The 15,079-nt window shown below is 35.3% G+C and overlaps 1 protein-coding gene across 16 annotated transcripts in view; it reads left to right on the top strand.

Moving 5' to 3' along the window:
- ACACA (acetyl-CoA carboxylase alpha) overlaps positions 1-15,079 on the top strand; it is a 449,622-nt gene that overhangs the window by 341,716 nt on the left and 92,827 nt on the right. For all 16 annotated transcript variants that reach the window (XM_077165076.1, XM_077165070.1, XM_077165071.1 and 13 more), the window contains 3 exons: positions 2,050-2,253; positions 6,698-6,853; positions 9,236-9,382. In XM_077165076.1, coding sequence (XP_077021191.1) covers positions 2,050-2,253; positions 6,698-6,853; positions 9,236-9,382 — 507 coding nt within the window. The remainder of the gene's footprint in view (positions 1-2,049; positions 2,254-6,697; positions 6,854-9,235; positions 9,383-15,079) is intronic.

The raw sequence follows: 15,079 nt of genomic DNA, 5'->3' as shown, positions 1-15,079 counted from the left end.
AGCCCTTAATCTTTAAAGTTTGCAGAATGCCTGTAAGACTGGATTTCTGGGCTGGAATAGATAATTTGGTATGACCATTGAAAGCAGATCTCAAAGCTGGAAATCGGTATGATGTTATCTTACAGGTTATTTAAAAGCAGTAGAAAAGCATAAGTCTTTTTTTGCCTAGCTTGGTACCTGTTTTATGATATTTGTCATGGTGCATGATGGTGATCCTGTTTTACATGATTCCCTAAGGTTTCTCATCTGGAATAATTTATTTTGTTATTGGGCACCTTGGCAAACTTACTTGAACTCTGCAGTTCACGTGAGCACCACTTGAATGAATTACCATTTCTGTAAACTAAACTTTACTTACCTGGTAGCTATAACAAGGTAATACACCTTCCCAAAGTATCTAACATTTTACTTTAGTATTTTTCCACAAGGAAAAAATTTGATTGATAAGGGATATCACATGTGTTATGTATGTTTTCTTCCCCATGGCTCTATTCCAAAATGTATTCCATATAACTTAAGGAAGGAAAACAAGGTGATTCTGTTCTTGACCTTTTATCTAATAAAAACAGTCTTCTCTGTCTCTGCTCACTCTAACCTCTTACTACTGTAGAATTTGGCATGGGACAATCAGTATCTCCCTTTCTCAAGATCAACTACAGAGATGGACTTTTGCATTTTGAACCTAGTATCTAAAAACTGAGAATTAATTTTATTTTTTTCTTCAAGACTTCAAGTTAATGGTGGATCATTTTTGTCTGTCTGGATCGTAATGAACAGGATTACTCATTGACTCTCAAGTCTCATCATCTAGGTTAAGTAAAACTTCTAAGCATTCTTAAAATGCTTAGGCTGATGAAGCTAGAAGACATAAAACATGGCTTGAACTTTATATATGTATTTACATTTTAATTACTGTTTCTCCATGACTCTTTGATATCAGCCTCCCTTCTTCTACTCTAAACATCCATAGGCCCTGACTGCTTTTCTATCAGAGAAAATAATTAATTTTATGTATATAGAGATTGTACACTTTGGTATCCCCAAGGAAAGAATGAATAGATGTCTTTTGGGAATAGAGAAGTTAACTCTTTGAAATCCATTCTAACCTAAAATTTTGCGGTGCAAAAAACATGCTGCAAGAGTGTCACATACTAAGTTTGTGGTTTAAAATGCTGAAGAACCACAAGAGGAGGGTTTCATGAGTTGTTTTTGATATATTCTAGAAAGTTGAAAAAGATATTTCCAAAAGATATTTCATTTAAGAAAATATTAATTTTGAGTAGTTTGTCCTAGCAGTTTGCAGCTATATTGGGGTGAGGGTGAGGGAGGTTCATGTTAGTGTATTGGTAAAGAAAAATCATGTCTTCTAAGTCCATGTAATTTAAAATAACTCTCATAACTATGAAAACTAGGAGTGCCCAAATGTCTTGGTATAAAGTTTAGAGAAACCAGGAAGTGTCTGCCCCATCTGCTTAAATCCCAGTTGGATTTGGCAGTGACCAAGCTCTAGGTCTCTATTCAAACAGAACCTTTTAGCACCACCTACAAATTGCTTTCTTTAACTTATGCAATTTACCAAGAAGCATAAATTATAAAGTTTAATAAGATTGTACAGAAAAAGGCTTATGGTTATAATTGCTATGTGATTTAAGTTCCTGTAAGTGCAATGAAACACAGTTACCATGCATAGAAATGCTGCTTAATAGCTATTTAACTAGGGATTTTATTATTATTATTTGGGGGCTTTCTCTTAAATCCTGTGGCTTGTAATTTTAGAAATTGCAGATCTTTGATATAAACTAAAGTATGAATAGAAGTGGGAAAGGAGAAGGAATTGCAGATTTGGGTGCTGTAAGCAAACACCTCTCAAATGCCAGGCAGCATTTGTAGGGCTAGGGAGAAATTGACCACTTTTTGTATGAAATATATATGGTTTACAACTCCAGACCACCATCTTTTTCCATTCCTCTTTTCCCAAAAATGGGTTCCTGAAGCAGGTCCTAGTTACAAGATATTTAAGTTTTGTGCTTGGTAACGTTTCTGTGTCAGATTGAGGAATCTGTGCGGAGCATGGTAATGCGCTATGGAAGTCGGCTGTGGAAATTGCGCGTCCTCCAGGCAGAACTGAAAATCAACATTCGTCTGACACCAACTGGAAAAGCAATTCCCATCCGCCTCTTCCTGACAAACGAGTCTGGCTATTACTTGGACATAAGCCTGTACAAGGAAGTAACTGACTCCAGGACAGCACAGGTACAGTAGTCAAGCAGGTGCCTCAAAATTTTTTTTGGCCCTACAGTTAAGCTACTCATCCTTGTCCTTGTTATGAAAGACCTAAACTCTCAAATCCCACTGGTTCGCCTACTGGGGTTATCCTCAGTTTAAATGGCTGAATGAATTTGAAAAATTTTATTTGCCTTATAAGATGTACCTGTGTTCTTAATCATGGATGTTTTGAAACCCTCTTTGTTTTATCACGTATTGATGAGCACTCACAGATGGCCAAGCAAACACTATTCCAGAGGTAATTTTGCAAGATAAGGCTCTCTTAAAGAGCTCTTGGGCCTTTATTCAGATTTGTCCTTCTTTCTGTTTCCAACTAGTTAGATCAATCATTAGCAGATAAAGAAAGGAAAATTGTTAGAATACATCATCAACTTTCCAGTATAGCTTGAACAATATTAAGCAATGGCTTTATCATATTTACCTGTTATGTTATTCTGTGTACACATCATCTTTCCTTCAAAATGTTCTTCTTTTGTTATTCTCCTTACATGTCTACAAAAGAGCTAAGCAACAACTTTTAACCCATTTTTTTAAGTAGAATGAAAAGAAAGTGACTAAGGAGACGGAATCTGTGATAGTAGAGAATTCCCTTTTAATTTGTTTTACCACTGTAGTTTTTAAATATTTGGTCTATTTGCTATTAGATTGGGATTAGATTGGCTCACCATTGCTCATATCTTTTTATGAACTGGGATGTTATTCTAGTTCTTTGGCCAGAACTTAGTAATTCATTTTTATTAAAGGACAAGTTTAGTTCTATATATAAAAACAAGTCTTTGAGTATGTTATATGCATTTGGTACCAGGAAGCGATTGTGTCCCTTGTTTCCATGGATATCCTTTTAAATCTGGGAATAGAAGTAGGAATTGACATTTTTGTCAGTTTTTCGAAGATGAATTTTTAAAATCTGAGTTTGGACAGTTGTCAGAGTGACCTTTCATTTTGTTCTTTGATTCTCAGTTAGATGGCCAGAGAAATTTATCCCGTGAGAAGTGAACAGGTAAAATAGAAAGTGAGTGCCTGAGCACAAGGGGTAAGCAAGAGAAAGAATATTTGATAATTTTTGTTGTGTTTGATGTTTTTCAAGACAACCTTAAAGATATTTTCAATCAAAGCTTTCCATGGGCAGGGATTTTTTAATTAAGTTCTACAGTGGCTTCAAGGCAAGTCTGTTCTTGAGAAAAATAAGATGGCCACTTGAGATTTTAATGTTTTTGATAAATATGTTTGTTCTTCATAACTACTTTTTTCCCTTACTTTTATTAGAAATCTCTTAGATTTCCCTTATGCTGGCTAGTGGTAACATAGGGGCATGAAAGGCACAGATGCCTTCAATCAGAGTTTAGTACTATGCCTGGCACAAAATAAGCTCTCAGTACTCTCAATAAATATTTGAAAAAAGTTGAATGAGCCACCTTTAGCCTAAGGGGAACTCCTTTTATACAGGTCTTGCATATCTAGGAAGCGTTGAAGGAAGGTCTTCCTCGGGCTCTTCAGCCACATTGGTACTCACTTAAAAGTCAATGACTAGAGGAGGAGCCAACAAAAAGATCAGCCTCCCATCCCAGTTCTGGTGCTTGTACTACCTACTTGATGCTTTTTGCCAACTTATTTTTCTTCTTTTGTTTGCTTCAGTGAATTATTATATGAATTTAAGATATACAGAACCATGTTTTTCCTTCATTCCTTAACAGATTAACAAATCAGCGCAATATTTATTGATCACCTATAATATGTCTGGAACTATGGATAAAAAAGTGATCTCTATCCTCATGAAATTTACACTACAGTGGAAGACCAATAAATGATTAGCTTCTTCATGGTATAAGTACCTTCATAAAATTAGTACAGGTTTCTAAGGGAGCAAACTATTTGAGTGAGAGGTTGAGTTCCAAGAGAGAAGTCCTTTCAACAGCCTCTGGTGAAAGATGTTTGATATATAAAACTTGTGCATATTTTCTTGAACTTATAAAACATATATGTACTTTACTATATTCATGAGAGTAGAAAGTGACACTAACATGGCTGAAATTCACAGATCATTTAGAGGCTTCCACTCTTATCCATTGCTGTCAGTGTCTTGCCCTAGCACATTCTTTATTCAGTCTGCCAATAAGGAGCAGGGTTGACTGGCTTGAATTTTATTTTTTTACTTTTCTTTGTATAGTCTTTGTGTTGTAGATTATAATGAATACTGATGTCACAGAGTCAGTGTGAAGAGTAACTCATTGCATAAGTGAATCAATTTCCAATGTGTAGCAGAAGGGAAAAATAATGCATTTTTAAGTCACCTTCATTGAGTCTTAATTTATACTTAAAATGCATACATTTTATGTGTACAATTCACTGAATTCTGAAAATTGTATACATCCTTGTAACACAATCATGAAGGAGAGCATTTTCATCACCCTGAAAAAGTTCTTTCATTCCTTTCTACGGTTAGAGATAGAGACACTAATCCTCTCCTAGACAACTATTGATCTCCTTTCTGTCACTATACATTAGTTTTGCCTGTTTCAGAATTTCATATAAATGAAATCAGACAATTATGTACTATTTGTGTCTGGCTTTTTTCATTCAGCATAATGTTTATGAAATTTACCGATGTTGCAAGGTTCATTCCTTTTCATTGCTGAGTAATATTTGTGTGGATATAACAGAAATTTCATATACGTTCCCCAGTTGATGGACATTTGGTTTTTTGTCTAGTTTGGGACTAGTACAAATCTGTATATGGATATGTTTTAATTTCTCTTGGATAAATACATAAGAGTAATTGCTGGGTCATAGTAAGTGTCTGCTTAACTTTATAAGAAGCTGCCAAAGCAGTGGTTTGTTTTCAATTCCCACCAGCAATGTATGCAACTGGTGGATTTTCTCCTACCCACCTCCTCATTGCACATGGGTATGTTGCTTAACCACACCAGCATATATTATTCTATAGCTTGGCAAAATTGAGTCTCCAATTCTGTACACACAGGTCTTCTCTGTTAATCGACAGGAATGCAATTCCAAGAACCTTCTGCTTTTACTCCTTTTTTCTTTGTTTTGATTCATCTTATCTCTTCTGAGTCCAGTTTTTTCATACTAATATCCTTGCTTCACTCAATACTTTGAACCTCTTAAAACATTACTATGTCTACCTCTTATATAGTGACTTTCTCCTGTGATCCCATGGAAGAGAACTAGGGAGCCCCCATTCTGTGTGGTTTTAAGCAGCCTAAGAAAAATTTTGCCCAGAATAGAACCTTATTAAAAAGTGTGCAGAAGACTTATTCCTCTAAGGTAAATTAGGATTAGGAATTCACTCACCTGACTGGGAGAAAGGATTTGTATCCAGGATTAGGAAATTACTTAATTCTGTTCCTGTGCTTCTGCATCAGGTCAGCAAATCTAGTGATAATGATAAATTTGTGATTATATATTTTTAGGCCCGAAAAAATATATGGGTATACAAGCATACCCTTATATCCCAGTCTCTATTTGTATTTATTGTGTTGGGAATGGCGTTCAATATATTCATAAAGTGCCTAGTTTAGTGTCATACAACCTCTGGGCACTCTAAGTATTAACTGAATTAAAATAATAGCATCCCTTATAAATATTCATAAGCAAGTAAAACTAAATATATGGAGTTATCTAGAAATATTTGAGGTAAAATAATTAAAGACTGGTGTGGTGATTTCATTATATACAAGATAGGTATTGCAGGAGCTATTCACTAGTTATAGCTATACTTTACTGGGAGAAAATATATGTGTATGGGTGTGTGTGTGTGTGTGTGCGCCTATACCTACTCTTATATACTCCATGCTATATCTTGCCAGTTAAGAATTAGCTAGCTAGATATATGATTAAGAATTAGCTAGCTAGATGTATGACTGAAATCCACTTCTGGCAGAAATCTCTGTGGCTAATGATATTTTGAAGCACATTCTAATCAAGTAGACTTTACAGATGATATGGTAGAGACTTGACCTGAGCTTCTACCATTGAGGAATAGAATTACCTTAAGTTTGTAGCTTTCCTCAGTTTAAATACCAGGACTGCTCAAACTGGTTAGTTCATAAACTTCTTCTCTGAGAAGGTGAGTTCAGGGTCACTTTAGAAGGTAAGAATTCTTAGTCTGTCTCTGAAATGTGAAATGTATGCTGTACTTTCTTGTCAACTAATCCAGAAGTGAAAGCAGGCTATGATATATGATCATTATATACCTTTTTTGTTTTTGGAGTTGGTTAATTTATAGAGAAGTGAGAACACCAAGTACTTATTGTTAAGAGGCTTGTCTTAACTACTTAGCCTACCAAAAATGTGTTTTAAGAAATAATATCTGTGAAAACAGCTCCTTTCAGCAGCTGTCTGATTTTTTTACTCTGTCTTAACTTCTCATGCCATTCTCTTTGTCCTACAGATCATGTTTCAGGCATATGGAGACAAACAGGGACCTCTGCATGGAATGTTAATCAACACTCCATATGTGACCAAAGACCTACTTCAATCAAAGAGGTTCCAGGCACAATCCTTAGGGACAACATACATATATGATATCCCAGAGATGTTTCGGCAGGTAAAGGTGGCTAACTGGGAAGGGTCTGACATATACCAGGGAAGCAAGATATTCCTGAATTTCTGTCAAGTGCAGCTTTGACTAGACAGGGACTATTTCCATGGGACAGAAAGTAGTGTTGATGCTATTCTCATTTCAATCTTAGTCTAGGATTGCCAACCTAGATATAGGATGGTTCTTTATGAATTAATAGGAATTCACTAGAAGCCTCTGTTGAGTAAACTGTAAACTTAGACCATGTGCCAGTGCTGGTAGTTTACAATGACCTGTGTGAGGAATTGCATTCAGATTTATAGTTCCTAAGTCTATATTCAAATTATGGATATTTAAAAAAAAAAAAAACTATGTACAGAATTTCTATTTAGGCTGATGGTAAAGTTTTCAAAATGGATGGGGGTGATGGAAGCATATTATTGTGAGTGTAATCAACAGCACTGAACTATATAGGTGAATGTTTAAAAACAGAAACTTTAGGATATATATTGCTAGAATAAAAATTAAAGGATAAAACATAGGACTTTGCAGCACAGTGAACCCTGTTATAGATGGTGGACTATAGTTAGTAGTACAAGTATGTTCTTTCATGGGTTATAATAAATGTATGGCAAGATGTTAATAATAATTGAAAAAAATACACCTACTGTAAATAATGGAGGATAGATAGAACTATTTTAATAATCTTACATCAATTATAACAAAGTAAACTGGTCTAATGTTAAAAAACAATTATAAATTTTTTGAAAATCTTTATCATCTATAATAACAAATGTTTCACACCAATGCAAGGTGTTGGTAGTGGGGTCCTGCTTGGGAATCCTGTATTTTATGCATGATTGTTTTGTAAACACAATTTCTCTAATAAAAAAGAAGAGAGAGCTGTGAAACTGTAGTTCTTATTTTCCTGTTTTCCAGGATAACCCAGGTCTCTAGCCGATAGCCTAGGTTGATATTCTGAGACTCAATACAGATAACACATACAAATAGATATAGAGTTCATGATACACAGTTTAAAGTACAAGTTCTTTTATGGGAGCTATACTCTTTTATGGGAAAGATACTATGGAAAGTAAAAACTAGAGTGAAAAAAAACAGGGCATTATAAATTTCATCCTCTGTATGAAAATAAATTCCTTTGATCTATGTGGTGAATCATCCCTATGATGCAGATTTTTCTTCCATCAATTGAAAGTAAAAAATATATATCACCAGCAAAAAAAAAGCAACAGATAAAGAAGAAAGTGTCAAAAGAATACTCAACTCGTCCTTACAAAAAAAATCTATAATATAGGATTGTTCCAAGTTCCAATTCTACCAGTATTGCCACATTTGAATTTTATTAAAGTAATATATGTGTTCTTGGTAAATAGTCTGTCTATAATTCTTCTGTTATTCACAAATACAAGAGATTCCCTTTATGTAAACCATTTCTTACAAGTTCCATCTCTAGAAGCTTAGCTGCCTTCATTGAGTATTATCATTTTACAGCATTGTTAGCCTAAAACTTGAGTGTTAATTCTGGCAATGACACACGCCAATGCCAGTGTTATTAATAGAAATTCCAATCTATATAATTCTTCCTATAGTCTAGACATAAACACAGTGATTAGAACATGTAAGTATGTATGAGTGATTTGGGCTTTAAATCTTGCTTTAAATCTTGAGTGATTTGGGCTTTAAATCTTGCTTTTAAATCTTGAGACAAGCAAAGAAAGAATTGAACTAATTCACTCCTTCAGTTCAAATTTATTGATTTTATTTATATGAAATTGGAAATGGAAATCATAATGATTTTTAAATAGATAAGGGTGTGTTTCCTCAAATTTGAGCAGAATTAATCTGCACAGTTGCAAATAGCCATATACTTCTGGTGAATTAATTCCTGTGTATGGCCCTATAGCTATGAAAAGATATCAGAAAAAAGTTGCTTCCTCTAAGCCTCCAGTAGAAACTTAATTCTTGCCTTCCTGGATTTTCTTTGAGTGTCATGTCACTTTCTTAATTACTGTTTTATTGCAAGTTTCTCCGGGGTCCTCCCCCACTCCCTTTTGTGTGTGTGTGTGTAAAGTGTTGATGCTACTTTAGTTTTGGTTTCCTTGCACACTGCTAGGTCTGTTGTGTTTGTTAATTCTCTAGTACTAATTCGGAATCATTCAATAGTTTGACTTTATTGAAAAAGTGCTTGATTTTGGCAAGGCTATTATGTTTTATAATTTTGTTTTAACAGAAAACAGGGGCTGGAAAATTTAGTCTAATCCTTAGACTCTAAGCAGAACACTTAAGAAAAGAAAGAACAAAGCCAGATTAACCTAAGCTTCATATTCATTGTTTTCCATACTGAAATATTAATTGTTGCTGACTAATCAAACTTTTCTCCTCTACTAGTCCCTGATCAAACTCTGGGAGTCTATGTCCACTCAAGCATTCCTTCCATCACCACCTCTGCCTTCTGACATGCTGACGTATACCGAGCTAGTGTTGGATGATCAAGGTCAGCTGGTCCATATGAACAGACTACCAGGAGGAAATGAGGCAAGTAGTTGAATCTCCCTTCCCCTTGCCCTTTATCTCTGTGCCCACTAGTACTAGCTTTCCATGGGGATGGTCATTAAATAACATTAATAAGACCCAAGTAGCATAGACAGCATAGTAGTCTTATAGTTAGAATTTTTTAGGAAGAGATAGCATTGATTGGATAGTAAGAAGTTATTGTTAATTTTTGTAGGTCTGGTAATGCTATTACAATTTTGCTTTTACAAAAAAAAAGTATTATTTTCTGTTAGATATACATAAAATATTGTAGCTCAAATGATCTCATGGCTGGTATTTGCCATGAATAATTGGGGGAAGGGTGGGGTTATATATGAAACAAGATTGGTCATGAGTTGATGATTGAAGCTAGGCAGTAAGTACAGGGTACATATTTGTTTCTCTATTTTTGTATATGCTTGAAATTTTGCAATTTTCTATAATAAAAGCTTTTAAAATATTGTTTGCTTGATGTTTTTTTCTTATTTGGGGGCCTCTGTTTTACTAATGTGCATTTTTTTGGTATCTTTTCCATGCTCAGCTCATTTGATCTAATGCTGTTGTGAGCATGGTAAATGTATTGCTCTTAAAGGGGCTCAGTCAAGATCAGGGATTTAAACATAAAAGAAAGTAACAGAGAACCCATTTCTTGATGGCTATCCAAGAATGCATTTTCTAGCCTTGGAGTCTTTTCTCATATGGTGCAGTGTTATTAATGATACAAAGTCAAGTTCTGGTCTATACTCTTATAACCTCTCTGCTTTGAGATTCTTACCTGTTTTAGTTTTGCTCTTACGATACTGTTACAACAATGATATCAGTAACAATACCTACTGGTTTTTATTTCAACCTAGATGTAATCCCTAAATAAATCTCATTCCTTAGAAGGAATAATCATTACCTGGGTATTCACCATAAACAGGCCGGGCAGACCTTTGGTTATCATATACAATTTTTTCTATTTCTTTTTTCTCAAAAAATGTTCCTGTATGTTAAAGGTATATGGCTGTTTCAGTAAGTACACTAGTGGATGCTAAGAATAAATGATTTGGTATTAAGAGGTTGCAAGAATTGGACCAGATGGAAAATATCAGACTTGTAGGAGTTCTAATCTAACACCTTGACAAATTGCAGACACAAGAGGATAGGGAGGAAGAATGCATAGAATTTTGACGAGAGTTGATATATATACTCGTCAATATACAAAGTTGAAACAGAGGTCTATGCCACTGTCTGTAGCATCTGCTTAGTGAGCCCCTCAACAGCATAGAAAAGCTTCTTTATGTTGGTCTTAAATTCTGATTCATTAAACAAAATAGTCTTCAGGAATGGTAGGCATCCTCGTGAACCTGGGGCTGAGAGAAAAACAGTTTTAACTAATGTAATTAAAACACAAAATGAGATTTTTTGGCCACGTGAAAGCTAGCTGCAGTGTTGTGTGAAACCTCTTGCCATGATCTTTCTCTCCTGCTTTCTCTCCAGCCTCATTCTGTGTTTGAGCGAATGGAGACTAGGGGAATAGTTAAGTCCCAGAGGGACAAAGCTCTGTTCTTGCTGAAATTACAAGCACAGAGCTGCCTGGGCATGAACATGTAGTGTTTACTCTGCCAGTATGAATACAAATAGTCTTATTATACAGGACTCTGTTCCCAAAGACCACACACGCACACGTGCGCGTGCACACACACACACACACACAGACACACACGAACAAGAAGAAGAATAAAAAAAATTTAAAGGTTTTTTTTAACCCTTTTAAGACCTAACAAACCTTGATCGAAAAAGGATGTCTTAAACAGTTGCATAAGACTATCAACTGTTAATAGCAGATTTGGTATGAGCACCATTATGTTTTCCTTTGCCCAGAGCGCTAATAAACTTGAAACTTAGGAAGCTAATAGTATTTGTTGAAAAGATTTTTGCAAAAGGAGGCTGGCTTTTTTGTATGTGTGTGTTTCTTTTTCTATACAATTCCCTCTTTAGTTGCCTCTTTTCTTTGTTTTATTTTCCTCTTCTTCAGATGATTGACCAGAATTGAGGCTGAGTGTTAGCTTTCTGTTTCTTAGTCTTTGAGCTTAGGAGAAGTGAGACTGATGTTCTTTTGCAAGTGATTGGTGTCTAATCCCCAGAATGGCTGGTGAAGTCTGTCAGTGACCTAAGCTAGATTATAGGGCACTATGCAACAGGATTGAGGTTGGGGTATTAATATCAAACTCTGTTACCAGTAGTTTTAAACATACAATGGAACATGTCCACTGAGAGACTGACTGTTCCAAGGATGGAGTTTCAGCATCAAAACTCTGAGAGGAAACGCCACCTAAGAAATGATGACGTGTCAGTAGAATGTATTTTTCCCTGCTGAGCCCAGTTTTATTAGGGCAAGTTGACTTTCAGCTATTGCAGTTTAATTTTCTTTGGCTAAAGAGACAAGTTTGTCATGAACTGGCCCTCTACATATTATCTCAAGAATGATGTGAGGGAAAAGAAAAGAGCTTATGTTGATGAGATTTGGAGCAAATCTGTCCTGTCCCAAACAGAATGGGCCTCTGAACAGAGCCTTGAGAAATAGTTTTATTAAAAAAAAAATAAAAAATTGACCAGTTAATGTTCTGAGAGCCAAGGCTCAATGTAAATGCATTGACGCTACATAGACATTAAATCATCATAATGTGGTGTTCTCCAAAGGTGATGGCTGTAGCAGGTCATCATTGTAGGTGACACTGCATTACCTAGAAGGATTGGAGCTTCTCAGTTTAAAAGCTAGCACATAGATAAAGCAAGATATTCCTGCAGAGTTTTTCCATAAATTGACATGCCTTTTCCTACCATCAAAAGCGGAAAACCTTCACTTATCAGACCATCGGCTATGTGGGTGGCCAAGCTGTCTTCCCTGTTTTTTCTTTAGGACAGTAAATAGGTAAAATGGTGATAGGACCAAGACTTGGAAGAATTCAGTTCCGTTTAGTTTTAGGTAACTTGCTTGCCATTTGAGGAAGAATATTGGCTATTTCAGCAGAGATGTGACCTGCATTGTGAACATTTGTGTCCATGTTAAAGGCAGGAGAAAGAGTGTTTTTCTGATGTGGTGTTAGCTACTTTCTCTTTTCTATTTCCCTAGTTGTCCCTTCCCCACAAAGGAAGATGTAACTGAAGGAATGCTACCTAATGGCATGATGAAAGGTATAGGTGAATACATTTTTCTCATTGTCAGATTTGAATGGCACTGTGTTTTGTATGAATTTAGAGTAGGAATAATAATAATAATAAAAGACATAGACCAAATCTTTGAACTATGTTATTTGAAAATAGCTCCAAAGATGAGATGTCTAGGAATTTTTTAAATAGTTTCAAGAAGAGATGAAAATAGAGGAAAATGTAATTGCAGCATAAACTAAATTGACTTCATTTCTAGCTGCTATGATGCTACAATGATGGGCACTGTATGTAAATACACAGCTAGATGACTGTGTGCTGTTGAGAGATGCATCTAACCTACAGTTCTATTTTACCACTTTTTTATTTTGGAGGAATTGTTTTCATTTTCCTGGCTGTTTGCTAACCTGTTTTGATCACTCAGTGGAAGCTGTAATTGTAGGTGGAAACATTTTGAGTAACAGTTCACAATCTGGTGCAGCTGCTTTTCTCACTAAATCCCATTATTAAAAGGCTCAGACTAAGATCAAGGCAGGGGCTATAATAGACTTGACAGAGAACAACTTAACTTTGCCTAACAGGACAAAGAAAATACTAGCCTTTTTAAGATTATGTTCTTATTTGTTCTAAAATAAGGTATTAATATTCTTTATTATATATCGTTTTTGCAGCTTTGTGAACTATATCAGAAATCTATAAATTGGGCAATGGTGAAAGATTTCATAGGACCAATTTTTAATAGGGCCCTGTTTTCCTCACCATTTTAGCACATGGGTTTTTTAACAATATGAACCCATCCATATTCTCTCATCACTCCCATTATAATGAAAATTGAGATGAGAAGAAGGTGCTGTACTTAAAGCAATTATAATAATTAGGTACAGGTTGTATACTCATAAAAGGATTGGTAATCAGAAACTGAAATTCTTACATTGTATGATTTTTTTTCCTTAAAAATTTTCTAGGAGAAAAGTATATTCCAAATTGAATGCAATTTGATGGCCCCCTCCATATATTCTACCAACACCAAAGAATTGTGATAGCTCCAAGGTTTCATTTTTTCAGATGGGCGCTAGGTGTCAGGGTTTTTCCTTCTCAGCAGCTTAGCATTCAAATGAGCCTCAAGAATGGCCCTTGTTTAATGAAGCAAATCCAGTGGTACCTTCGCTGTTTTTCACTTGGTAGGATAGGCTTTGTGTAGTATTCCTCATACATGCAAATGTATTTTAACCCTTTGGATAGAGAGCTATTGAACCTTACATCATGCACATATATACATGTTTAGGGGAAACTATTTATTTGGGAAAAGGATAATCAAGGAGGAAACAAAGTCTGATATCTTGGTTTCAGTTCTGCTTTATATTCTCAGGGGTGAAATGGTAGGGATGGTGGAGTTCAGTTCTGTAACTACTCAGCCCTCCTAGCGTGTCCGTATTTAATTGTTGTTTAGTTGATGATAACATGCTGATGTCCAGTACCACCAAAGTAAGAGCATCTCTTTAATATTTTTATTAGGGAATGTTTCAAACATACAGAAACTGTTGGGGAAGTGATATGACAAATATCTTATACTACTAGCCAGTTTGAAAAAAATCTCATCATTTTGCTGTGTTTTTCACTTATATATTGCTATAATCCTTTGAAATTTCTAATTGAGTACCAAAAAAATAAACCTTTAGGAGCTAGATAGAGCAGAGATGTTGTTAAGCTTATTTAAGCCTAGAAATTTGGAAGAAATTAATTGGTAGATCCAGTTTGACAGTTCTTAGGTTGGACCTCTTAACCCAAAGGACCTCTTGTTTTAGAAAAAGCACCACAACCCTATATCTTAATTCACTTGGTTATCTATTTTTTTCTTTGTATGCTGTATGGCAGAGGTCACATTTTGTTCTTTTTCCATGAGAATATCCCCTATTTGCAGTACCATTTGTTGAATTTTTGTTTTTATTTGTTTTTTCTTTTGTTTTGGGAAGTGCATGGGCTGAGAATCGAACCCGGGTCTCCCGCATGGCTGGTGGGACTTCTATCACTGAACTACCCTTGCACCCCGCCCCACTTGAATATATTTTGAGAGTATTTTCCATGCTCTCAAAGGAATTACTTGGGTTATCCTGGACTTGAATTGTAGAGGAACACATTGAGCTCTGAAACTTTGTGATGGAGAGAGTGTTTGTTTTTATGGACTTTGGTGAGTAAAGAATTGACCTTTTCTCATAAACACAGAATCCAAATATTTTCCTAATTTAACATTAGACTTGTATATGTTGTTTTGATCAATTTAACCTTAGAATAACTCCATGAATGTGAAGCTAATTTGGATGTACTTTATTGTGCTTCATTCTTTTGAAATCAGTTTGCCTTTCCATGCTGGGTATGGAAATTGAGTTGGTGTCGGTCTTTTAGTTATGTTTGGAAAAGACATATATTTGTATTGTAGTATACTGAAGTTGAGCTGTGAAATAGTCTTGTGAAAAGCATATCTGTAAAACAAGACCATGGTCTGTGTACTGATTGTTCAACTTATGTAAAGGGACTAATGGCCCTTGC

The sequence above is a fragment of the Tamandua tetradactyla genome, chromosome 6, assembly GCF_023851605.1.
Source record: "Tamandua tetradactyla isolate mTamTet1 chromosome 6, mTamTet1.pri, whole genome shotgun sequence".
NCBI classification, from domain to species: Eukaryota; Metazoa; Chordata; class Mammalia; order Pilosa; family Myrmecophagidae; genus Tamandua; species Tamandua tetradactyla.
This window is presented reverse-complemented; position numbering and strand designations above follow the sequence as displayed.